Source organism: Lagopus muta, chromosome 1 (genome assembly GCF_023343835.1).
Source record: "Lagopus muta isolate bLagMut1 chromosome 1, bLagMut1 primary, whole genome shotgun sequence".
Classification (NCBI taxonomy): Eukaryota; Metazoa; Chordata; class Aves; order Galliformes; family Phasianidae; genus Lagopus; species Lagopus muta.
In genome coordinates this window covers 186,767,071-186,794,740 of record NC_064433.1, presented here as the reverse complement: position 1 = coordinate 186,794,740, position 27,670 = coordinate 186,767,071, and the positions used below count along the sequence as shown (strand labels likewise).

The 27,670-nt window shown below is 38.6% G+C and overlaps 1 protein-coding gene across 2 annotated transcripts in view; it reads left to right on the top strand.

Annotated features, from left to right (window-relative positions):
- Positions 1 to 27,670, top strand: part of TMEM135 (transmembrane protein 135) — a 165,961-nt gene that overhangs the window by 103,245 nt on the left and 35,046 nt on the right. For both annotated transcript variants that reach the window (XM_048940199.1, XM_048940206.1), the window contains one exon: positions 4,309 to 4,355. In XM_048940199.1, the coding sequence (XP_048796156.1) occupies positions 4,309 to 4,355 (47 nt within the window). The remainder of the gene's footprint in view (positions 1 to 4,308; positions 4,356 to 27,670) is intronic.

Below are 27,670 nucleotides of genomic sequence, written 5' to 3'. Positions count from 1 at the left end.
AAATATCATCTGAGTTTTAAGTTTCCCATGGTATTTACCAATTAATTTGTCCTCACACAGACTGCAGCCTGGTGTTCTTTCTTTCTCCAGTGTGCAGCCTTCAAGAACTGCAAGCAGTAACCTTTTTTTGTCCATAGCTTTAGCTCTCACATGGATTGCTAAGTGCTTCATCAGGAAGGTGATGGTTTTCACATCTCAGGAATAGCCTTGAAGTCAGGTGTTGATGTGCTAGTGGTCCAGACACCCTCGAAGCCTCTGTGAAATGGATTTAACACTATCCAGTGTTGACACTCTAAATACCACAGGCAGCTAGTATCCCTAGTGTGTCCCCTTTATATAGATTACATATATCTTCAGTGCTTTTCCTTTTTAATTACAACATTTGGGGTACTTTAAAACAAACTTAGGTTCCACTGTTCTTCTGACTGTGTGGGACAATCAGCAGCCTCCGGTTAGAGACTTTTGTAGCCCAGAAAATCTGACTATAAACATCACTGTGGTTATAAGAAAATGAGTGTCATCTACAAGGGGGTATGTTCAGATATTGAGAAACAGCATATTGCAGCCCCAAAAATGCTCAGCTAATGCTTCCAAGTCAGTTCATACCCCAGCAGTCAGAGCAACCTTACTGCTATCACCTGCTGACCCCAAAACTTCCAGGTAAATCAGCAGTCCCTGACTCCCTGACCTGCTCCTACTTTGTGCATCAGGGACAGCTGGAAACTGTTTAACATTGCTTCATGATGCTGCTTATGTGAGGACTGTGCTTTCCTGGAAGAAAAAAAAAAAAAAAAAAAAAAAAAAGGCTTTGTCACCCATGAAAATGAGAAAAAAATCAAAGAATAGAATCATAGAATGGTTTGGGTTGGAAGGGACCTTTCAGACTATCCAGTTCCAACCCCTGCCATGGTCTGGTTGCCCACACCAGCTCAGGCTGCCCAGGGCCCATCCAACCTGGCCTTGAGCACCTCCAGGGATGGGGCACCACAGCTCTCTGGGCAGCTGTGCCAGGGCCTCTCTGCTGTCTGAATAAAGAACTTGTTTATATCCAATCTAAATCTTTCCTCTTTTGGCTTTAAACTATTTCCCCTTGTCCTATCAATATGTATCCATGTGATAAGTTAATTCCTTCCTGTTTATAAGCTCCCTTTAAGTATTGGAAAGCCACAGTGAGGTCTCTCCTCAGCTTTCTCTACTCCAGACTGCATAAGCCTGAAATGCCTGTGAAATTTTGTCAGGAGCTTTCCTTTTTTATTAAGGTTTAGTATAATGCAGTGATCGGTATAATACAGCAAAGTGCAATAGAATGAACTACAGCATGAAATTACAGCACTCACCTTACACGACAAATCTGCTAACCTGGCATAGGGAATTTTTTTGTACCTTCTGTGCGTTTCTCCGAACTTGTTAAAATATTCAGGGTGGATGACTCTCATTAGAAACATTTAGGTTGTCTGCTCCTTGTAGCTGTTACTGCAGCTGGAACGTTTCAAGGTCTGTGTGTTCCTTAGCACAATTTGTTGACCTTGTATCATGAATCAAAAAGTGACGGATTTGCAAGAAAATCCCAAACTACACTTCCTGCTTGCTAGCTACTATTTTGAGGCTCAATTCACTCAGTATTTAGAATTATATTTCTGTAGGCCTCAGCGTTTTTTCTCATTTTTAGTGTAGTTATTCTTCATATTTAAAACAGCCATTGAATGTTGTAGATACTGAGGATGCAGCCTAGAAATTTTATAGAACATGGAAAAGTTTATTTGGAAAAGCAGAAGGCTTATTTTGAAAGCAGCTTAATTTTGGAATACAGCGACCATTGACTTTCTGTATGTTGGAGATGCAATAAGCAGACAAGGGCTGGACTTTACATGTAGAACCATGCTTTTTATGTAGAAGAATCTACATGGTTTAGCTGTATATTTTACTGTCCTTGAGTGTTGTGTAGAGACTGGGCTGGAAGCAGCTCTTTAGCAATGGTGTCAGCTACTCCCAGAGCATTGCTAAGAGATGTTTGCTTCTACTGCTTCTAAACCTCTCTGATAAGGGAGGTTCCACAAGCTTGCGGGTGACTTGTTGCAGTGAACCACTGCCCAGTGAAGGAAGCTCTTCCTAACATCCAACCTACGTTGTCCTCACTGTAGTTTATTTCACTTCTCCTTCTATAGCAATGGCCAATGATATGTTTATCAGTATGTGATTTTGACTTTGTGTATATTTGAAAATAGTTCTATTTGTCATCAGTTACCTCTGTGTTTAGTTTCAGCAAGCAGCTGTTGATTTTTCCAACATTCACGCCTTGCATGCCTGTTACTTTCACTGTCTCCTACACTGTGTACGCTGTCTTGTTTTGCCTACACTTTCCTTTAACAATAGTGCCCAAAATTAAACTGCGAGTTTTTAATAACACCAGGTTATTAGTGAAGTATATTGCTACATCTTACCTCCTCTGATTCTAAACGAGTCCATAATTCTATTTCATAGGGTTTTCTGCAGCATCTGTGGAGTTTGTTATACTCTTGTATTGTCTATGTAGTTGTTTCTACTTTTCTATATTTTTTGAGTAGATGTGTCTATATGTGATTTTTCCTGCCAAGTACTTTGTATTTATTTTAATTGAATTTCATCTTGTTGACTTTGGACAATTCAATCACATTATGTGAAGACCTAAAGGATTTTGTTAATTTGTAACATAATCTCTATTCTGTCGTTAGGATCATTAATGAAAAGGGATGCAAAACCTTTCAGCGGACCTCAGTTAAAATTCCTTTGTAGCTGAATAATGAACTGCTAACTTTGAGTTTTCTTCTGTATTGTGTTTGAGCAGCTCTGTGCCCAATTTCTTAATGAACATATGCAACTGCCACATAGGTGCATTCAGGTGCAGATGAATTACACTTCCTCCTTTACTGAAAACATCTGTCAAATAAGAAAGTTACAATGGTTTTAATATATTTGTTGGCAAAATTGAGTTTTTTATCATTTTATCTAGATATTTATAAACTTGATGTTTCAAATAATTTATTCTAGTATTGCTATGAATATTAGATGTTGCCTGGCTGACAACCTGGCGCTGCAACCTCAGGAATTGTGCAGATGATACAAAAAAAGATGAGAAGGGTGCCTGTAGTTGGAAATATTTCACTGTCCTCACTTCACCCAAATGCTTTCATATAGAGTGATTTCAGATGTAGGCTTTTGTGATGCAGAATTATGAAATGTGATAGCACTGGGGAAGGAAAAGGAATAACACACAGTGTTACAATATCTTGTCTGACATAATTTGAAGTCATATATGAGAGAGCATTGAGAACAGAAATTGTCTCATTGTAGGACTTTTGTCCTCTGTAGCTCACTATCAACTCTGCCTATTCAAGCTTTCTGATCTGTATCTACATGCAGCGTCCTGATCTACTCTTCTACATCTGTTTGTAGCCTTCCAATATGTAATGCCAACATTCCCCTTTTTTTCCCACTTACACTGTCCATATCTTTTCTTGCTCAAAACCTCTTGAACCCTTGAAAATAAGTGCAAGTGTTTTCTAAAATTCTTGTGAGTTGTCTGCAAGTTATTTTTCTCATAACTGCTGGTATGAACGTAGGCCAATATATTTGCACAAAACGGTATTTTCTCACTCTCAAGCTGTCTGGCAAAAATATGGATTAAGGCTGGTTATGGATTTAAAGCATTATATGATTGTTGCTGACGATGCTGCGTGTACAAGCAGTTCTACAGTCGAGACACAGCAGCTGTTGCTGTATCAAGGAGAACAACGATGCTGCTGTAAGGCTTCGTCCTCTGTCATCTTCCATACTGCTGGCACTGAGGTCTCTCCACTCCCTTGCCTGTGATCCAGACATCTCTTCATCTAAATTGGCAGAAAGCACCATTTTGACTTTGTCTTTGTTTTTTCCTCCCTGGGTTAAAGATGGAGAAAAGTGCAATGTTTAAATTTCCATTCTGCTCTCTTATTTATTCTTATTTATTTTTATTCTAGTGTTGTTTTAATTATTATTACCTTTATTTATTTATTTTCCTATTTATTATTTAATTCCTTTGCTGTGTCTGCCATCCCACCACCCTATCCTGTATTTCTGTGTTTTTTTTTTCTGACTTTCACAGGACTGACCCAAAGTCCATTACAAGCAAGGGAATCCTTTTTGGGGTGTTCAGACAAGCTTTCATTTGTGCTGTTGAAGCATGTAAATCAAGTGTAACTTTTATAGGAGCAGTTGTAAAATCTTCGCGATCCAGAACATAAAGGAGAAGCGTGATGGTTGATGCAATAACACTCTTTCTCCTTCTTGTAGGTCCTTTTGTTCTGCATCACATCTGCTCTGTTCATGTTCTTTTTCAGGTATGTTGCTCATATGTCTGTTTATGTTTTTAAAGATTAAGTAGCTGACTTGATTTTCAGTATTCTTATGAAAACTTGAGTATATTCCTGACTCAAGACTTCTGAGTTGAATGGAGTGCTTCTATGGCATTAAAAGCTCATGGCTATGAACATAATTGGGCTAAAAATGGAAATGCTGAGTTAAATGCTTTAAATCTTCTGGAGATTTCACTGATTACTTAAGGAGTTTCTTCTCATTTTGTAATTAACACCCTGGAGACCCATCTATAGTATGGAAACTGCTGAAATACTGCTTTATTACAAGCTCTCACTGAGCTTACTGCAGGGAAGACAACTTTTTCTTCTGATGAAAATACTGGAGAATAGGAAGTGGAGATTTTTATAGTCTTAAATAATACCAAATGTTTGATGTGCATGGGGCTACAACTGATTCACATTATTTTTTTCACACATTATCAGCTGTATTCCTTTCTTAAAACACTCAGTAGTGACTTGATTATACACTGCTTTTATAACTGTTTTTCTCCCGGTTTGCAAGATGCATGTAATAAATTATTTACCTTCTCAAAGTTTCTTTTTTAAATACCAGGCTCCCCACAATTGCTGTTTTATATCTCTGGTTGGACAATTGCTTGTTAAAGTAACCTTTGACAACAACCCTTTGCCTTGGAATTTTCAATGGCTTGCAGCCATCAGTGATTCTTCAAGCCATATGATCCCCAGATAATTGCAAAACTCTAGAAATTGCAGCTTGTTTTTTTTAATTCCCTTACTTACAAATTACTTTCAGATATTGACCAAGAACAGTCTGCGGATAGGGGAAAGCTATTAATTTGAGAGTTTCTAAAAAGCATTCCTCCTTTCATCTACCACCCATGCATCAGCAGGCTTCTCGTTGTATATTGTCCTGCTTCCAGCATTATAGCCCAGCAACCTCTGAAAAGTTTAGAAGTTGGTTGAAAAGCTAGCAGAGTTGAAGTTGGACACCTGTCTGTATGAATGCTGATGAAACAAAAGCTGGGCAAAGGTATAAATGCTGTGTGATTATGGAGGAAGCTCTCTGTCTCCTGTTTATGTCTTGATAACGAACCAGTTTGAACAGAAAACCTGGAAGCTGAGTGAGAACTGACCAGAGCCCAGAAATATTTGGTGAATTCCTTCCTGACCTGACAATGCAACATTGACAGTTGAACGAGTTCCAAGCCACTTTCTCTTCTAAAATTAGTCTCACTGTGCCAGGGGTGACGGATATCCTGTTGAGCAATCATCAGGAACACTTAATTTCTTTGTCTCTCTGGTTATAGCAGAGGAATTAAATTACAGGGCTGGGTGGTTTGGGGTCCATTAATTTGATTCTCAGAAGAAAATATCATGGTTTTTTGTTTTTTGTTTGTTTTTTTGTTTGTTTTAAATACACACCAACAAAAACGACACAATGGATAAGTTGAAATCGATTTATTTAAAAAACATCAGCAGAAATCAGTTCATATTCTTTTTTCTGAGTTTAATCAGTACTGGGGTTAGAATATCCTTGCAGAGATTGATGGTGTACACTCCCCAAGGAAACCAGAGCCGGAGCCTCTGTGCACAAGGTGTGTAGCTGTGTACATAAAGCTGTTGGGTGGGAGTGCATTTACTTTGAAGAACAGACTTGGAATGGAGATGGATGCAAAATGGATATGTGATCTGAACAAATAAAAAGCTGGTCAGTTCTGGCAAGGTGGAGGTAATATGCTTGTATGCAAGTGTCTGTGGGGAATGAAAATTCCAACTGTAATTGTTGCAGATTTCCAGTGAGTGTAAGTCAACAGTGTCCCATTCCCATAATAAAAGGAAACACTGTCACAGGATGTATGAACAGGATTAGCACGTGGGAGGTGTATAAATTTGTCTTTTTGTTGAACTTTAGACTTAAGGTGTTGGCACTGCTTTTTTTTGGTTCTTTTTGGTTATCGCACTCCAGTAAGAACTTGGAACAGAGAGAGAAACTACAGAGTGTGATCTGAGTTGACTGAAAACGATTTATTTAGGATAGATTAAGGTTGTTTAATTAAAAAATAAAAGGGATGACTAAATGTTTTCATGTCTGTATTATAAGACTGCTGAAAAGTTGAAGAGGATAACAGTCTGCTGTCTCTGGTGTGACAGAAAGGACAGGACAGAACAGGATATTTACTCTTACAGCAATGTATTGTAGCAGGGATTAATTCATGAAAATAGTGAGGAAGAAAATCCTAAAAAGGAAGCAGTGAAAAGATTCCCTGGTGAAGCTGAATGTTGTTCTGTCCTTTCAGATCTGCAGGAGCAGATTTTGGATAACTTGGTTAATTTTGCTTAGGGAAAGCAAGGGACCATTTGTCTTCCTGAATCTCTTCCATGTTTTAATTCACATTAATAGCTCTCATGCTGTGAAATATTTAATGTGATAGCTGTCAAAGCCAGTAAAGCCTTTGGAAGAGGATAACTTTTGTGTGCTTTTCAGAATGCAATCTGAAAGATAGATCCAGGAGGAAGAAAATATTACAACTCTGTGCTGTAGATACCAGTAAATCTTGTAGAATGTATGGAGAGATCATTAGATCATTACAGAAGTTGTTTGGAAGATAGTTTAAGATAAATATTGTAATGAGATACTGAGAAACTTCATCATGCCAAAGAAGGAAATATCAAATAGAGAAGAATTTGCCTATTCTTCCATGGTGAGCAAGCAACGCAAAAATAATGGTGTGCAGCATCTCTGAAAATTAGGAAAGTGAGAAATGTAACTTTTCTAACACACATTAGATTAAACAGTTCTTCCACAATTTGTAATCATGGTAATAGAGTAGGAGAAAAACTCCTTCTCAATGAGTACAGACAACAGAAAAGTCAGTACAGCTGCCCTTGGAGTTGCCCAGTTTGTTTGGACTGGGATTGTGAGTTGGTCATTTGATCTAATGTGTGAATTCATCGTGATCACTTCTGGTAAGATTTTGGACAGTCCTCAGAGGAAGCCTCTCTGGGTCTACTCAGCCTCCTGCCTGGGTTAGATAATCTCCCTGTCTGTTTTGACATGTGAAATAGAAAGGAGTTGGAAGAGTCATCGCAGTGCTTTTCATGTGTTGAGTGGTTCAAAATTATTTCAGCCTTTTTCTAATCACAAACAGATTTCACATAAATAGTGTTAGAATTACAGAAAAGTCTCAGAAAGATTTTACTTGAGTTCAGATCTGCTTAGTTTAAGGAGTATTTTGCCATTGCCTGTACGATGCTTTTTACTGCTCACAAGCAACTATTGACCTGAAAATAAATAGAGTCCTTTGCTCTGTCTCTGAACAACTTGGTGTCCAAGATGTCTTCTTGTCCTTCCCACCCCACTAAAAAGTCCAAAGAGATGCTGAGAACAATAGCAATCTTGATCACCAAGATCATATATAATCCCTTCCATCATTAAAGATAAAATCCTAATATCTAAATGGTGTAACTTGAAGCTTAAAGCTTTCTAAAAGGAGACTAAACGTAAGTATGCCTCTGTTCTATCAGAACATGACTGATTCTTGGCACTCAAATGACAAAAATGAGAATGAAAGCAAAGTAATTGGTATTTTTTTAGTTCATATGAATTACCTGATCCAAGGTCATTAGGATCTCTGAACTGAGATGTTTATGACTGTCACTATCCATCATTCTGGTTACCTTTCCTGTACTGCCACGAGCACTCTTGCAGCTCCACAGATAACTGAAATAAGGCAGTATTTTTGCTCTGTGCAGCAGGATGGTTTCCCTCCTATGGCTCATACCATGATGCACATAGCTAGCTCATCAGCAGCAGCACTGCGAGCCAGTTGTTGGAAGTGCTTGAGATGAGCAGGGAAAGCAGAAGTGCTCCTTTCAGCACTGGCATGGACTTTTGTAGTTTTAAAGTGACTGCATGTAGAATCATAGAATCATAAGCATTGAAAAAGACCACTAAGATCACCTAGTCCAACCATCAGCCCATACCAGCCTGACCTGAAATGATCTTTACTGACCTATAACATGAAATGTTACTTGAATTGCAAAGTTAAGAGCTGCTATCTGTGTGAGGGAATTAAAATATATTCTATGCATCAAGACTTCCAAGTTATCCTTTGGGTTGCCTTGTAGTTAAGTAATGATTAGGTTGCACTTATTTTTTGTTGATTCTGCAAGACAAACAATCCAGTAGGTCGTTATCTACCAAAAGGGAGCAAAATCTAGATGTCTCCTATTGTAGCATGCTTGTACCTCTGTCCCTTGATGTACTCTGGTTGGAAATATCGTTATATCAGATGTATGAGCTGTGGTCCATGGAAGAGTAGACAAGTTCTCCATTCATTAAGAGAAGATCCCTTTAATAAAATGAGGTTTATAAGTATCTCATCATAACATTTATCTTAAATTGTTTTCTGTAATGGTCTTTTGGACAGTCAGATCCTGATCCTCCTAGCCTGTCCCTTTCTGGGTGTTTTACACTGCTTGAAGCTTCACCATGCAGCCCTGATACGTACCTCTGGAGTTTCCCCAAATATCTGTTGGACTGTTCAAGCATTGTTGCATCTACAGCAGGACATCAGGGAAAGCAAGGTGCTAAATCTCAGATTAAAAGAGTTGTAGTAGTACAATTAAAACCAGCAACAACTACACCAGGAACAGATATAAGTGAGGAAGAAGCCAAAATGAAAAACAAATTCAGCATAGCGATACAGAAACGAAGAGTGAAGGGAAGGGAGGAAGATTGGAGAGTAAAAAAAAAAAAAAAAAGATGATGTCAGCAGACTGGACAAAAAATAGAAGAAAAAGAACTGGGAAAAATAGCAGCTGAAGTGCAGATGATAGGTTTACAAGCAACAATGTTATATTTACAGGCAGAAGAAGCAGATTTTAGTGTCTTATTTTTTTCTTCTTCTCAATCCTCTATTACAGTATTTTTCTGCTTATACTAACATATTTTCTCCAAAATGTCCTTCTTTGTTGTGCTCATTTCTTCTGAAGTGCCGAAATCATGCTTCATTGATGTTTAGTTAATTGTAGTACACACTAATTTGTATAGTGCAGCCTCTCATGCATGTATTTAATGCACACATACAGTTAATCTGTTTGAAAGAGGATTCTTTCTCCTTCTACCTCTTTTTTTTTCCTGAAAAACTTACTGAAAGGTGTAAGAATTGAGCCTTCCTGTATCTTCTGGAGTTAATTTTCAGATGTCATTGAGCTCCTTTGGGAATTAGTTGGACTCCCCTGTTTGGCTTGAAGGTCTTTTCCAACTCAAACCATTCTCATTTTATGATCCATGTTATAATATGTGATAAAACTGTGGGTTTTGAGGGAAGTGGGTGACTCAGTGTCAGTTCTCCTCTGTATATTTATAGAAATTTGCATTAACACAGAACTTGCAAACTCTATGCAACAAGTGAACACCTAAATGCAGTCTACACAAACAGAAAATCAGGCAATTTGGCTGAATATATGTTGTCTGGCTGCAACTCTGGTTGCTACAGTAGTTAATCCAGTGACTGTATGCTCCCATCATCTTAGACATGTTAATACATCTGCTCTGCACACTGGAAAGGAAAGCACCCTGTACGGGCTGTAGCTAGCTATTATGGGAAATCTGATGGTTCTGATGATTGATTGATCATAAGTTGAGCATAAAGTCTGCCTTCTAGGGGTAGATTCTGATGTTATTTTCTGAAGCAGTAATTTCAGGCCATCAGAAGTTACTGCTGTGCATGCACAAAGCAGAACACGGTGTTCTCAAACTCAGAGTTTGCAGAGCTCACGACAGAAAGCTCTTGATCTTTTAATGTAATTTATATTATATAATGATGGGAAGAGGGTAATGAAAAATAGAATGAAAAGCACATTTAAGAAGTGCACATGCACTGCCTTATACTGTCATTAAGATGGAATATTGAAACTTGTCTAAATTCACTGGAAACCTTAAGAAAGATCCTTTTGTTTGCAGAGCCCTTTATTCCATCTCATTAATGAAATCCTAGCCTCCCAAATTACGGCTATTTACTCTTCTTTCCCAGTGAAACACATATCCTGTAATTTATTCAGTATTTTTTGACATGATATTTCAAAGTGTCTTTATTTACTTTTAAAAATGTGTGGTGCCAGTGCTGAATTGGACTCTGTCATTTAATTGTTTAAGCTCCCTTTTGTACAGAAGCAACTACTTGAAAAGTACTTCTGCTTTTTTAATATTCATCTGTTTTTTATTGTGGAATGAGCAAACTTAACAGTTGAGGTTGATATTGTATGGATTCAATATCAAATCCACTCCTCCTTTCTTACAAGGTTTGTCTTTTACATTTCATGCAGAAATACAAGAGTACATTAAAACTTCCCTGCTGTTGAATTGTTAGGGTTAGGGTTAATTAGAAAAATTAGGGTAAATTAGAAAATTCATTTGGGTAAATTAGATGAGATTTTTTTCGCGTGCTTATATACGTATATTTTTAATGCCCTTCTGTAAACATCTCAAGTTCCGTGGTTCAGAGAATTATTTTGATAACTTCCATGGAACTTCATTTCTGAGGTATTTTGGATGACCTGATGAGTCAGTGAAACATCCAATCTTTTAAGAAACTCTACAAATATCAATTAATACTATTTAGTGAAAGCAGGAGTAAAGAACCATGGCAGAGCAGCCAGAGGAGGTAAGCTGGTGGGTTCACTCTTGCATTTCTCTGGCAGAGCAGTGGTGTAGAGTTGCATTATTAGTTCAAATGCAAGTATGTGTAGAAAGATGAGATGTCTGTCTTCTTGCATAACAATAGAATAAATAATCAGAAAGCATTTTTCCTTTTTTGTTTACGTGGAACACATTTCTCTTTTATGCGACTTCCACTGAATTTCTCATTTTCTTTTCTTTTTTTCTCCTTGACACTTGTAATGTCATGCAGTATGGCTTGGGTTTAATTGACAGGGAACCAGCTCCAGAGGTCTGCCGAACTTCCATCATCATGCTTGCTGCACTCACAGGAGCAGCAGACTCATCTCTCCAAGCCAGTGTTGTGAATCCATCCAGACCTTACAGAATCATTTTGTAGAGCCATAGAATGGCTTAGGATGGAAGGAACCTTCAAACCCACACAGTTTTAACCCCCTGCCATGGCCTGGTTGCCCCCCACGAGCTCAGGCTGCCCAGTCTATGTTATTGTAGAATCATAGAATGGCTTGGGTTGGAAGGGACCTCATAGGTCATCTAATTCCTACCCCTGTGCAAGGATGCCAGCCATTAAATGAGGCACTAGTTTGGGTTGCCCAGGGCCCTATCAGCACTGATACCCATAATTTGATCTAACTGTTTCCAGTAAATAACTCAAGTCTCAAACTCTTCTTTTAAATAGTAAGTTCTAAGAGGAGAACAAACTCTCTTAGATGGAGAAAACAAAAAGTGCACAATTTTATCTGAGCTGTGACATCTCCATTCTTGCACTGAGTGTCAGAACCCATACTGGATTATCAAAGTACCTCATTTGCAAGGCACCAGATCATTTTTTGCTTATTTTCTCCCCCTGATCTGATTCAGAAACATGATATGCTCCTGCAGCATTACCTAAGCCTTTATTCTGCTCAAATGATATCTCCCGAATAGAAGTGATCATTGTCCTTTATGCTTTTCTAAAGCAGATGGATACCACCTCTATTCCTTTGAACCTTTGTTGAAGGAGATTTTCCACTCCCGCCTCATACTATTTTTCACTTTGTTTTTCAAATTAAAAAGCTGAGAGTGGAGTGAAATAGGTAGGCAAGTATTTTAATGCTGTATTATACGCATCTTCAAAACAGCTTTTGTAGTTTGAATGTATGAGCTGAGTTAGATGATGAGGAACCTTAACTCTGGGAGCTGAACTCTTGGATTGGTATTTGATCTCCTACTCCTTCAGCATGCTGAAGGGCTGTATAATTGGCTTTCTCAGTGGTTGTGTGCAAGGAAAACACTGTTCTGTCTAACACACGTCTATCCCAGCCTGTTTTGTGGTTGCAGCTTTTCATACTGAGGTACTTAAGTATATTTGCCCAGAGAGCTGCGGTGCCCCATCCCTGGTTGTGTTCAAGGCCAGGTTGGATGTGCTCTTGGCAGCCCGAGCTGCTGGGGGCAGCCAGCCCATGGCAGGGGGTTGGAACTGGAGAGGCTTTAATGTTCCTTTTAACCCTTGATTCTATGGTCTGTTCACTAGCAATATATATTTTGCCAAGTCAAGAAAATACACTTAAAATGATTGAATTCTCTTTGTTTGGGCTTTGATGCTTTTAAACAGGTAGAACTAATTTTATATTAAGCTGAGGTTCTTTGCTGCTTGCTGTGGATTAAATAGTGCAAAAGATTTAACCATTACATGGAAAGGAAGAGATACATTTGGATAAAAGTATCATGTGTACTTTGCATGGTATAAATCCAATTTGCCTGTTGTAAAAGAACTGAAATTGTGATTTTAGTTACATATATTAAATATATATTACATATTACATATATGTTACCTATATATATTACATATAAAATTAAAAATGTAACCAAATATTCATTACAGAAATAGTTTCTTTTGGAGTTAAAATAAAACACCCAATATTACCAACAGTTTGTTTACTCTTTCAAAGAAAGCACTAACTTTTCAATGCACTGTGAGAGACGATGTTTCCTTTTCCATGTTTGGCCACTTTCAGACATGTGGCAGATAGACTCCTGGAGCTTATTTCAACCTCTTCTTTCCGACAGCAAGCCTTGCGCTGGTTTAACAGATTGCCCTACGTGTGCCTGGATCTGGTTGCCTGGACTCCTCAATAGAGGAAACACATTGCTGCAGACAAGTAGCACAAGAATTAGAACGGTACAATAGGGAGTATTTTTCCACCATTATCACTTTTCATTGTGGATTCTTTTTCAGAGACGTAACCGCGGCTCAGTGAACCAGCAAGGTGTTTACCTGCAAGGTGATCTGGCTGTAAGGGGAGAGGCTTTTGAAGTCTACAGTTTCAGGCGTCTCTATCCAGAGACATCCCCAAAGGAAGAAAAAGAATGTCCCCTCCCCATTTTCAGGTTTTCTCCATCAATCACAAAGGACTTTTGTCCCACTGCTGTATCGATGTGTCTAGGCTTTGGTGGTTTGTCATGTTCCTGTCATCCTTAAATGCAAAATAAAGGAGAGGAAATAGCTCTTCTGTCTCAGGCGTAGAGAATCAACTGCTGTGGACGTTGGGGACCTGCTCAGAGCCAGGCTGGCATGGCAGTTTGGGTGATGAGAAAGCAAAGCAGATCTGATCTCTGTCTTTGATCCTGGTGTGGAAGTGTCAAAGTCCCCAAATGGCAGTGCAGTATGAACATGGCACCCATCTGCTTTAATCCTGGTGCTGGAGATCCACTCACAGAGCGCAGAGATGGGATTCTATTTTTGCATGAGTTCAAATCTGGTGGAGATACTTTGTCTATCTTTACGACTCGTTATCAAACATTAGGGATAGTTTTCATACAATCATAGAATCACCGAACTGTTTGAGTTGGAAGGGACCCTCAAAGGTGATCTAGTCCAATTTCTCTGCAGTGAACAGGGCTCTACAGCTCCATCAGCTGCTCAGGGCCCCTGCCTTATTTATTTCCTCCCCCCTTACTTGTTTTCCTATGAGGTTTTTCATGTATTTGTGTTTTCTATATAGTAGATGTTTGGCAGCTAATTGACTTCTCACTTGTATCTGAGGCACTTAACATTGCACAGATGCAGCAGTAAGGCAGAAGATTTAAGGAGCATGCAGAAGGTCAGGCACAAAATTTTTGGTAGCGATGCAGTTGAGCCATGGAGTTCCAGTCCAGTTCCTAAATCACAGTGCTGTCATTGCTGCATTCCTGCTACAGTACATAACTTAAATAATGTGGCACACTACAGAACTGTTGCCAGAGAACCACCATAGGAAGTAGTGTGTAAGTTGCAGGCTAAGGTGAAGTTTGAAGCAAATGAACACTAATTCAGTAGATTTATTCTTCATTTCCTTTTTCAGCAAAAGCTGATATTTGTATTCTATGTCTGTCTGAGAGAGTGAGAACATGAAGTTCAATTTCCTAATATTCTCTTTTCTTTGTAACCAATCTGAAAAGAGAAGGGGAGAAAAGAGCTGAACAACAGTGTGCGCAGTGAGAGTAAAGCTTTCCTTTGACTTTGTGTAATTGCCTTATGCACTGTTTTCCTGGGGAACTTTGCACATCAGTTAGGATTTTAGCGATGTATTTTTGTGACATGATGAAAGCAAAGCTCATTTAATGCTTTTCTACTCTGATTTCTCTTGTTTTCATTACTCTCCCAGCTCCTTGGCTTAATTTCATTTTCCCAACTGTTTCCTGTCTGTTCTTCCTGTTTCTGCTGCTCTATTAAAAATAGTTATCTGGTTTTGCTGAGCTGAGGGATATGTATGTGGTTGCTCATTAAATTTTGAAGAACAAAATCTTCCTGACACTGAAAAGAGAAAGAAAAGATCCCTTTGAGCAGCAGTTATGTATCTGTTAAGATTAATTTGTTTATGAAATGCATTTAGGAAAACAGAGTTGCTCTAAGAGATAAATCATAACCAAAGGGGATGGACTCAATTTCAGCTCATCATATGAGTGTTACCTGTGCTTATCTGATTCTGCAGCAATCCTTAAACAAAGTGAGCAGCACAAGGACTGCAGAGAGGAGGAAGGAAAAAGAAAAAGACACAGAGGTACAGTTCTTGCAGACAGTGCCACGGTCATGAAATACAATTCTCACACTGGGAACTCCTCTTCATGTGTTTCTGATTTGATAGCAGTCAGGGCAGAAAATCTCCATTTCATGAAAAGCAGAAGGCAATTACATAACGTTAAAATCTACATCTATGGGAATGTATTTATAAAATAAAAAGCCTTTCTGTTTATGTAAGGGCTGTACACAATTGGGATCTTTCATGTGGAACTACTGTGAGACTTCAGTAGATTCCCATTCTATTTCTTTCTAGAGGATGGTCCCAAATATGGTTTTAACATGTGACATTTCTATTTCATTTTAGAAACAAGCATATTTTTAACACAGGCATTGGAAATACTTGGAATTCTGTTCCTGTGAGCTAATTGCTGACTGGAATAGGAAAATAAGAGCTTATTTGTGGTTGGGTGTTTGTGGTCTTTCTTTTGGCGTTTGGCCCTAAGATAAAATATCAGGGAAAACACACTGATGGAGAATGGTATCAAACAGTGTATCCTGGAGGTAATTTTAAGTCTGTCAAATGTCTGATACTTTATAAACATTGAATTACATTATCCTTCTTCATTCTGCCTTCTGCTTATACGTTATTTGGTTAGAGGAGTGTAAGTGATGACGTAGATGATTTTCACAGACATGCTTCAGTTCATAAAGGCTCAATTTCACTGAAAAAGAAACTGCTGCATAAAGGCAGCTTCTGCTGTGAAACTGAGCCTTTGTGGGCCATCTCAAATATGCTGAAGAATGAGACATTCTTTATTCTTTTTCATACGGTTGGTAGATAGACTAGGAAACATGCTGAGAGAAGGTGTCTAGTACTACATTTTATCCAAAATAATTCTTGCACCAAGCTAACCAGATCTCATTAATGTTACAGCAAACTATAACTCAGAACCTGCCAATGCCCTTACTTAATGAAAGTATCTACCACATTATTATCAAACCTCCATCTAACCTATAGCCGTTGTTCTAAAATTCAGTGGCAAATTTTTAATTGACTTTCAGGAAACTTGAATTTCACTTACTGTGCATAGCTAAATAGAAGTGAAAAAAAAGCTGAAGAAACATTGAATTATGTAGTATTTTGCTATGAAGAGTAAGAATGAAGGTATTTTAGGTTAAAATTTACTTTAAAAAACAAAACAACAACAAAAAAAAGAGAATACATTAGGAATTTTGAATAGTCATTCTCTTCTATGCCAGGGTACTATGGGATTTTTTGTAAAAATATTATAAGTTCATATGAGAACAAAGAATCATAGAATGCCCTGGGTTGAAAAGGACCACAATGCTCATCCAGTTCCAACCCCCTGCTGTGTGCAGGTCGCCAACCACCAGACCAGGCTGCCCAGAGCCACATCCAGCCTGGCCTTGAATGCCTGCAGGCATGGGGCATCCACAGCCTCCTTGGGCAGCCTGTTCCAGTGTGTCACCACCCTCTGGGTGAAAAAAAAACATATTTGAATTATTTTCAGTAAAACATTAAAGAAGTGTTTGGCCCAGGGTCATGCAATAAATTCTGGGACGGTTACTCAGGTACACTCTGAGAAGACACTTAGAAGAAACAAGGATTCAAATAACCATAAGCATAGGTATTTGTCAAGGATAAATTGTGTCAAGCCACTGGACTTCATTCTGTGAGGATATCAGGCTCTGTTGGTTCAGAAGTAATAGTGCAGTAATGGAAGTAATAGTGCATATCATCTGTTTTAGCTTCAGTAAGTCCTTAGGCACTCTCATAACCAAGCCATTGAAGTATACTGTAGAACAAAAACTCAGAAAAAGTGTTTTAAAATCAGTTGAAAAACCCAAAGACTGAATCTATCAGAATGGAAATGTCATTTGGGGATGACTGAATCATAGGATGGCTTGGGTTGGAAAAGACCTTAAAGTCTAAAATTCTTCTGATGTATGCCATGCTTCTGTAACAGGGAAGAGTATAATGCATTCTCTCTTCAGTGAGAAGCAGAAGAAATGGTAGACTGAAATTATTGGTTGGAAATTATTATATTGGAACAACTTTCTAATACTAAGACTAGCTAAAAGGTAGGACAGTTTTTTTCAAGTATGGAGAGATTCAATAATTCATTGTGGAAGACCAGGTTAGACTTGAAGGGTAGAACTGAAGGGGGAAGTTCTTTACAGAGAGAGTGATGAGGTGCTGGAACAGCTGCCCAGAGAGGCTGTGGATGCCCCGACCCTGGAGGTGTTCAAGGCCAGGTTGGATGGGGCCCTGGGCAGCCTGGTCAGGTGTTAAATGTGGAGGTTGGTGGCCCTGCATGTGGCGGGGGGTTTGGAGATTCATGATCCTTGAGGTCCGTTCCAATCCTGGCCATTCTGTGATTCTGTGATTCTGTAACTGTCATCGTTTTTTTTTAAATACAGAATAAACAGTGAACAACAGGAATTTCTCCTCTTCCTACCTTCTGTACTTCTGTGTAATTATTCTGTATATCTTGGGATATAACTGGAATTATTTTTCTCTCATTGTGGTTACATGTTGATTTTCAGCTCAGGAGGGCTTCTCAAGTGGACAGGGATTTGTAAGTGGAGGCTAACTGGGTAGCATCAAGCTAATATAGAATTCTGGATATTTGTATCTGATTTTTTAAAATCACAGAGTTGTTCCTGTGTTAGAACTGAACAATCACACCTTAAAGAGTATCAATTAGAAATGTTCTGTGTAAGACACCAAGGTGTCAGAGAATTGTGGACTGTGTTTAGCTGTAAACCAATAGCAAAATAAATAACGTGTCAGAGGAGCATCAAAGATTAGTCATGTTGAGGAGTAACTGGAACATCTTTGTGATTTAATGCAATATAAAATTGCATATTAGTGGTCATCTGCTGGGTCACTGGTGTACGTTTTTATGCATTCATTCTAGGAGTGCAATGTCTCCTGTATAAACAAAGGAAACAAAGATTGCAGCCCTGATCTTTCCTTAACAGCTATTGTAGAAAGTTGTTTGAAGTGCTGTCAATCCTGAACACTCATCACTGGTACACTGGAGATACCAAGTAGCTTAAGGTTTTCCTGTCTTTTCCCCTATAAAAGCTGACTCAGTGGAATTTGAATTTAACCAATACTCTGCTGTCACAGACTCAGAGGTTAGTGCCAGTTTCTTGCTGACGTCTTTTCCCATGGGTGCAAATGGTAAGACTTATATTGAAAGCTGAACTTCTGAAGCATTATTTGTGGCTGAAGTGACACTGTGGGAGGAGTGTAAGAGTTTTCCCTTTAGTGCTGCGATTTGATGGCAAAGCAGCATCAGTTGTAGTTTGGTCAGCAGAGTTCAGTCAGTAGTTGGAAAGAATACAACCTACAAACACTAACAACATACTCTAAATACATTAACTTTCCTCTGGTTGGACTGGATGATCTTAGCAGTGTTTTCCAACCTTAATGATTCTATGATTCTAAGCTGTTATCAAAAGTATTTAATGTGTTTTGCTAAATGCTTGAGTTTGTTTTAACAATGGATATATAGTGCTGGGTTTCTTCCTTAGCCAGTATAATATCCATACTTTTCTTGGAGAGTATCTGACACATTTGTTTACATTACATACATGTTGTATGCTCAATTTGTGTATGTGACTGTTACAGTGTTTTTGCTGTCTATATATGTATCAGTTGCCTTTGGGAAGCATTGGGGTTGGACAGATGTAGATACTGTGACATGCCAAAGAAGTCTGTGGGTTTTTTCTATACTATACACCTCCCAGCACATCCTGTTTTAAAATATGTTCAATTAATAGACTGCTAATGTTAATTTAAAAATATAAAAATTCACTTTAAAATCCTATACTGCAAAATCCAGTGCATTTCCCTTTTCTTATAGCACATTCACAATTAAATTGCTTAGCAAGATTTAATAAAAACACGCTGAACGTCTGGCCCTGAGCACTGAAGGTAGCACATTTGCATGCACGTGCACACATTGAAAAGCAGCTTTTTTGTAAGGATGTAAAGGCTTAAATCAGCAACTCATTACATCATCCCAAAGTCGATCTCTGGTGTCTGGTGTATTTAAAATCAAATACCTTATCCACAAACCAGAGAAGTTAAAATCTCTGTTATGACCAAGTGATGCTGACTTTCCCATTAGAGGAATGCTGGAGGTTTCCCATTCACAACTGAGATGGTCACCTACAGTGAAGTGTTTTTTGACGTTTTACTTTATTTGCAAAAGCAGGCAATTCAGAAAACAAGCAAAACTCCTTTAGCATCTCAGAATTATTTCATCTAACTTGATAACATAGAGATAAAATTGAGTCAAGTCAAGTGCTTTGGGCTGTATGCAGTGAGAGAATTTCCTTGTACAAATTCTCCTTGTCATACTAGTTAACGGTAGACTGATGGTAAGCCTCAACGTGATATGTAGACATTCCTCTTGTGTGTGACCACCGTGCAGTGAGCTATGTGCACAGTGATTGCTTTGGTAGCCATCTGCTTGATAATGCTTATCTTTTCCACTTAGCTGGAAAAGATTACCTGACATACTTGGCATTCGTTACAGGAACAGGATGCCTGAGCTCCTCTGCATGGCATACTTCTCCAGGGCTTAAGGTGCTCTTGTCTCGTGTCAGATCTAATCCAGTGCAGATATCTTCTATTTCGTCTTATCTCAGCAGGTAGAAGATGGAGCTTATCTGTATGTTGGTGATTTTCCATTAATCTGAGAGTTGTCATGTGCTGTTATTTTACAATGTGCAGTCAAATGTCATTTCTAAACAGCATTTGACAACTGTTTTATTTCACACAGAGAATGACTGCAGCATAAATATGAAGAGGGCTGAAAGAAAAGGAAGTTTAATGCACTGCATTGTTGGTATTTTAAGAGCCATTGCCAATATAAGATTCATCTGGGTTTTTAAGAATTAATTTTCAGTTCCTCTTACTTTTAATATCACATGTTGTACTCCTACAAGATTTTTTAATATTTTAGACCGTTTCAATTCTGGTATAATGATTATGTTACTCATTCTGGAACAGGCTGCCCAGAGAGAAGCTGTGGATTCTCCATTCCTGGAGGTGTTCAAGGCAGCCTGATCTAGTATTAAATGTGTAGGTTGGTGGCCCTGCCTGCGGCAGAGGTGTTGGAGCTTGATGATTCTTGAGGTCCTTTCCAATCCAAACCATTCTTTGATGCTGTCAAAGAATGCTAACTTAGAGCAGACAGTTATAGTGAACACGGCTGTGAGCCCTCGTTTGAGAAGGACTCAGTAATACAGAATATGCATTGGTTCATTTACATGATAATATAATGTGTATATCTTAAGTAGTAGATAAATACAGAAAAAAGATGCAATTATATCCCATAAAACGTTTATTAGAACCAGATAATTGTCTACTCTTTTCTTCAAATGGCCCAAATTGAGTTTGACTGGATGACATTTACAGGTCCCTTACAACTCAAACAATTCTGTGATTCTGTGGTTCTGTTGCTCAGATAATGCTAAGGTGGTGGATATGAAATTCATCTGCAGGGATTGATTTGGAACTAGAATTTCATTTGAGGAAAAATAAAGCCTAATGATGGGGCTTGTCTAAAAAAGATGGCTGATTCTCATGGGAAGAACTTAAAATAGGAGCCTGCCAAGTAAAAGGAACATCTTGTGGACAGTGGAACTATATTATGGTGCACTTCACTGTTTAATTCCTCTGCAGCTGCCTCCAGAGATAGCAACTTGTTTGTAAATCTTTACCTTTCAATTGGACAAAGCTTATTTCTTTTGACTTTTGCATCTGGAGAGCCCAGGCAGGATTGCAGGCTTCGGATTCTAATGTTGTGGGAGTCAACAGCTCAAAGCAAATCCATAGCAATGCAGGTGCAAGGTTGAGAACCCATGAAGTGCTTTATGAGTTACAGCTTCAGCAGCCTGTCTGCAAAACTCATTAAGGAGATGCTCAGTGAGTCCTGAGCCCATGAAACAGTCATATAGGACACGGAATGAGGCCTTTCTGCTATGCAGAAGAATAAGAAATCTTTTAGCTCTTTACAAGGCTTTTTATACCTCCTTGTCTTAAAAGATGATGTCAGTGAGCTCCTGCCTGCATAACCATAGGCAGCTGTTCAAGGTTTAGGCACTTAGGTCAAGGTGTAGGCACTTGTGGTTATCTCCTTTTGTATCTGAGTTCTCTTTGTGACTGTGTCTGACCTAATTGAGACTGGTTGAAGTGAAATTCAGAAAAAACACTCAAGTGCTGACTGCTTCTCCGGCTATATTTGTTGTGTTTAGCACTTCACATCAAACTTTTCTGACATTTTATTTTATTTTTCCAAATTAATTTTGTTTTAAATACGCAAACAAAAGCACATATTCCAAATGTAACTGCACAACTGAAATAAAATTCAGTGTTTAAAGGATGAAAATTATCCAGCTGGATGCTGTGCTAACTAGATGTGTGTTCAAATATTATATAGATTCTTCTGAGGTTATGAACATGCGTAGAAATTATTGTACTGGAACAGATCAATGATTCATCCAGTCCTGCTGCGAACTGCTGGTATAGCATGCCAAAGCATAAATCAAGGACTTGATCAGGATTTCAAGTCTGTCACGCAATGCTTAGCCCAGCTGGAGACCTGGCAGCTGAGTACAAGTCACGGGTGATGACGCTTCCCCCACCTCCATCTTCTGACCCACAGGAGGCCTCATTCTTTCACTGACCTAAAAAGTCTCAGCACTGGAAGATGCTTCCAGAAAAATCGACAGTGGAGTGATGGAGTTCTGGAATAAACCTGCTTGCTGACATTTGGTCCCTGCTTGCAAAATTCGATCATGTAGCCAGGAGTGCCCATGAGAGCCAAGTCTGCACCTCAGATCTTCTCTGTCCATCCTGTCCAAACGAAGAGTCTGTTCTTTGTGAAAAGACCTAAAGATCTGGAAGAACAGAAGTCTGATGTAAGCTGGGAGATGTGTGGATTGCAGAGTCTGTGTAAAGACATACGTGTCAGCTGTAAACAGTACTTACATCATTTTTTGTCCATATGGATTTCAGTTCTGCTAGTTAGCAACTAGTTGCCCCTTTCTTTTGAGGAAGACAAACTATGTTTAGGTATAACCTCAGATCTGCACTTTCAGGGAGCACTGAGTCATGTGGAGGTGCAGAGCAAATCCCATGTATCTGTAATCCAAGAAATTGGAACAGTTTCAGGATGTGTAGCCAAGTCTGCCCATCATGGTGGCAGTGAGGCCTCAGAGTATTTAAACAAGACTAAATATGAATTTAGGATATGTATGAATGCCCTTCTTGAAAAACTGTGTGAGGGATCTTCAAATGATGAAGCACCTATTAAAAAGTGACAGGGAAAAAGTCACAGAGGTTCATGGGTGTATGAGTTGAGAATCCTATAATAGGAGGGGGAAGAATTTCCCCTTCCCTCTTGAAAGCAATTAAGAGCAAACATGATAACATACTTGAAAACCTGGCTGTTGCAGGTTGAATAAGTACAGAGAAAACCAAGTGGAAGCGCTCCTGCTGAGCACCTTGTGGGTCACCCTGGCTGCTGTAGGGCTGAGAAATTCTTCAACATTGACAACATGAGTGGATGATGCTGATGTGAGTTGAGGTCATGGTATCCAGCTGGGAAAGGAGCCATCTTGTGGGCTTGCCTGGAGTCCCACTTAGAACAGCACATGTTTGTGCTGCTCTGGGCTCTGGCAGTGACTGGATATTCTGCTGGATATCTAACAGAGCTCTGGCTGGATGGATATTGTTAGGGATCTGTCACATTAGCAAGTGACATTCTGGTTAATTTGGATTGATCTTGCTTGGGTTTCAAAACTTTGAAAACTTTCTTGTGAAATAGTACATTAATGAACAATTGGTGGTAGAAAGATGAGCACAAATAATATATCTTTTGATGTCAGACTTGGAGAAGAAATTGGCTTTTAGATTAATTCTTCCTCCACCCCTTTGTTAACTCTGTTGTTTTTGGTTTTTTTTTTAAGAAGATACCTATTACAGTGTTTATGTAATATGCCATATGTCAGTGTACTTTGGGCAGCATTGATTACTATGGATGTTTGCTACAGAGTAAAAGCTGACATGCTATAGAATGTGGTTCTGAGTAAATTAAATTCTGTATTTAGCATATTCTGATATTTCTTATTCATATCACACAATTATAAAGGAAAATAAAGTAGTCCTTCTCAGCAGATAGTTCCTGTCTAGAAATCAGATAGGAATATAAAATAAAAATTCAAATTAATGTATTTATGAGAGATGTAATCAAATGTGTTATATGACATACGAAGATTAGATGCAGATGTATGTTAATTTTATGCTACAGTTAAGAATTCATGAAGTGTTGATTAAGACAGAGGTTCTGTGGAGATCCTTGAAGCACTGTGAAGACATTCATTTCATTGAAAATCTGATTTTGTCATAGAAAAATTTGAACAGATGTAAATCTTTAAAGTTTGCTGCATTGATTTCTTCAGTAGTTTGTGGCAGTTCTCAGTTTTATAGCTGTTTTCTGTCAGATTTCTCCTGCCGTCAGCAGAGCTCTGGCTAAAAAATGTGACTGGTGCCTCACACACAGCTGATTCTACAGTTTGAGTAGTGCCTTCTATTTATTAGGACATTAATAAAACCATTAAAAAAATTATATAAAGTTATATAAAACCGGCACCTGCCAATTTTTTCAACACTTCTGCTTGCAGTCATGGTTTTAATAAAGGGATCCCACCGTTTTGTATTGAAGAGACATATGGATATAGAATGCACCTAGCAATATATGTAGAGGAACAATATTGTCAGACACTATCCTGTGATTGCATTGCGAAAGTAGATACAATTTACAGATTAGTTTAGGAAAATAAATCATTAAAATATTATTTTGAAGATGAGCCAATTCATGTATTCCTGGACATTACCCAGAACACCCAAATCTGAAGCCGTGCTTTACATCTCTGAAATCTAAATAGATTCAACACAGCCTCAAACCATTTGCCTGCATCCGGCTGCATAGCACCCATTTAGAAAGTAAGGTCTACCTTCTCTTCTCCCTTTCTTCTTCCATTTTCCTTAGCAAAAGACTTCTTGGTGGATGAGCCCGATGAGTTTCTGTTGTAGAATCACTGAATCATTAAGATTGGAAGAGATCACAAAAATCAACTGGTCCAACTGTCAATAATAATAACCCATAATAAAGTCACAAGATTCATGTCTTAGAAATGTAGTGTCCCTTGTTGAGAATCGGATGTACTTATTCGTGATACAGCTACGCTTGGAGAGCATCACAAGATAAACAAAGGGCATGATCCTGCAATGCAGCCTCTTTCCAATCACAATCAAGCAGTAGATGTCCATCTTCATTGCAAGGGACTTGGACTAGGTGACCTTTGAGAGTCCCTTCCAACTCAAATTATTCTATGATTCTGTATCTCTGTGTTCCAACAGCCAGGGCATGCCAAAAAGCAAATGCTGCTAATGAAGATGGATACTGTAGGACACGACAAACCATTGTACATAAATATACATTTATACCAGGGAAGACTGTGATCTATGAAAAAGTTTGGCCAAGTTCAATAAAACTCCACACTTTTTTGGTACGTCCTATGTGATGAACACATTGAACACAAAATGTTCTCAATTTAAAAAGCTTCTTTTTACAAAAGAATAGAAAATCAAAGGTGAGTTTCTCTCATATTTGAAAACATATTTAAACAGGAGGAAAATATGAATATCCCAAATCTTAACACTTTGCTGTTTCACATAGATTTCTATTTTATTCTGCACTTATCTGCAAATGGAAAATGTTCGTGAAAGTTTGCTTTCATTTCAGGACTGTAGTTGATGCTGTGGCAGCTAACATGCTTGCTCAGCTCCTCTGACCTGCAACAAAAGCATTTTCCAACAATAAAAACAAGGAACAGCAACAAACAGCAAATTTTCCTTTCTGTCATAGTTTTACAATTTCACTGGGACCCATCTGGTAGGAATAAGGAAATTTTTGCCAGTAAAGTGAATCATTGTGTCTAGAAATACATACGTGAATGTACGCATACAGACATTTGTGTGCAAGCCAGTGTCACGCTGTAATTTTTAAAATAATGCTGGGAATTGAGAAGGATGAGGAGTAAAAAGTAATTTATAACGTAAACAGTTTACATTTAGGTGCACAGTTAGGGTTTTGCAGGAACATATCACAGTGTTGTGTTTTCTTCTCGTGAAGTACAGCTCAAGCCATCAAAGCAGGGTAATGGTCAAGGAAATGGTGGAAATTAGAGCCTGTATCTCTCTGTGCAGTTGTTTTGCCGTGCTTCCTTCAGTGTTGCACAAAAGGAGAGACACGTTGTGGTGGATCTGCTTTGATTTAAACAATTATAATTAAAAAAGAACACCTTAAGCTGTCAATTTAATGACATTTTAAGAGACAGACAGGCTGGATGAACTGCCTTGCTTGCTTTAAAGTAGGAATGAGGCAGTTTGAGCAAGAAAAGGAGTTAGAAAAACATGATTTATGAGAGTCCGCATCTCAAAATATAATATATTGAATTTAATATGCAACTTCTGAAAATCATATTGTGAACATATGTTAATAGAAACTTTCCACAAGAGCAGATGACAAGATGTGAAAAAGATAAGGTGAGGAGAGTTTGTTTTTCTTAAGTGTGTCTATATTCATGTTATCCTTCTAACAGCCATAGTTTCTGTCAGGGGAGATAAGTGCACAACCTCAGGTGTATTCGTCAAGTGAATTCCTAACTGAGCTGCCGGAGCTCAGGGAGCGTTGGACAGTGCTCTCAGACATTGGGTCTGAATTTGGATGGTCCTACGTGGAGCCTGGAGTTGGACTCAGTGATCCCTGTGGGTCCCTTCCTCTCAGGATATTCTATGATTCTGTGACCAAGGCGCAGTGGCTGCAAGATGAACCTGGTCCTGCACAGAGCTCAGGAACACACCAGGATCTGTACAGATGGATGAGTTTGCTGTGCCATCTACTCAGAGATGAGTCTACAAGAATTTGATTGCTGGTTTAAGTATTAATGAAAAAAAGCAGAACTCATTTCACCCGTTTTTCGACTTTCCTGCTCCTCCCTTATTTATCCACACCTAGAAAAGATGACTGTGAATGGCTAACGTGCCTTAAAACTTGTGTGGTCGTTCATAATGGCTCCATGTGGTCGTTAGTAATAGCTTGAAGTTGGTCCAGGGGAGGTTGAGGCTGGATATTAGGAAAAATTTCTTCTCAGAAAGAGTGGTGAATTAAAAAAAAAAATACTATTTTTAATTTCACTGGTGAATCAAAAAAAGTCTTTCTTGGATTGAAATTCATCCGATTGCTGACAACATGTCTAGGGTCATCTTTACTGCTTAATCCCTGCCCCTAGTCAGGGGCTATAAAAGAAGCAGTTTGCAGAAGCTGCATGCAGTCTTCTCTGTATAAATCCAGGGGAGAGATAACAGGGCTGTCCTGTTTTCTGTCTTCTGTGATAGTGAGATGATCTTCTATAAAAGACCATCATTCTGTTTTATTTAAATATAAGAAAAATAGTCTGCAGATGTGTTTAGTGGTGGGAGGTATCATTTCTTGATCCCGGAAAATGTTCCAGAATTTAATCACTGAATGAATAAATAATGATATTCTGTATGGAAATACCTAGTATCAGAATTTTTTGGCATCCTTTGTAATGTAATTGTGAACTTTCAGAGCACAAAACTGATGGATATTGCTAGTTATTAATTTGAAACATAATTTCAATATCAGTTTTAAAGTTAAGTTACTGTTTGTAACTATGCCAATTCCATATCAACAGGCCCATGAAAACTTTATGTACAAACATCATAAAAGGGCTGGGCAACATCAGTGTCTAGTACAACAGTCTACATCCTCCAGGAGAGCTTTATTAACCTGAAAGGAGAAGTTAAAGATGTCATTCCTCCATTTTCAATCTCTGCAGCTCCATGGCACTCATTTGCGAGACAAAAGATGGTCTGACGTTTTCTGACTGAATCAAAATAAAGACTCTGGGGAGTTACTGTTGTTTGAGCACACAAATATTCTAAAGCTTTAAGTCGTGTGCTGCTTTGAGCTTTTATAGGGAGTTCGTGAATGCTCTGTACATTCAGTATTACTCCTCACTGTGGTGGAGAAGACACTTAACTCTGGAATATTTGCACTGAGAATAGGAATGCACAACATTCTGATTGATTGTGTTAGAGTCTTAGAATCATTAAGGTTGGAAGAGACCTCTGAGATCACCTAGTCCAACCATCAGCCCGTCACCACCATGCCACTAACCATGTCCCTCAGTGCCACATCCCCATGTTCCTTGAACACCTTCAGGGATGGTGACTCCCCCACCTCCCTGGGCAGCCTTGTGCCAGTGCCTCACCATTCTTCTTGAGAAGTTCTTCCTAATAGCCAACCTGACCCTTCCCTCTAACCTTCCAGAGAAGATCTACTGTAGTGATTGCTATCGTATCCACATCATAAATATATGGGTAAAAAAAAACAACAAAACCAAATGAACTGTGAGAACTTTTTCTGAAACAGTGCAGAAGGCATTGAGGCTACGCACTGTGCAGATTACTTGTGTAATAAACCCACCTCTGTTCCCTGTATGCTAAATGTTCTTGTACAC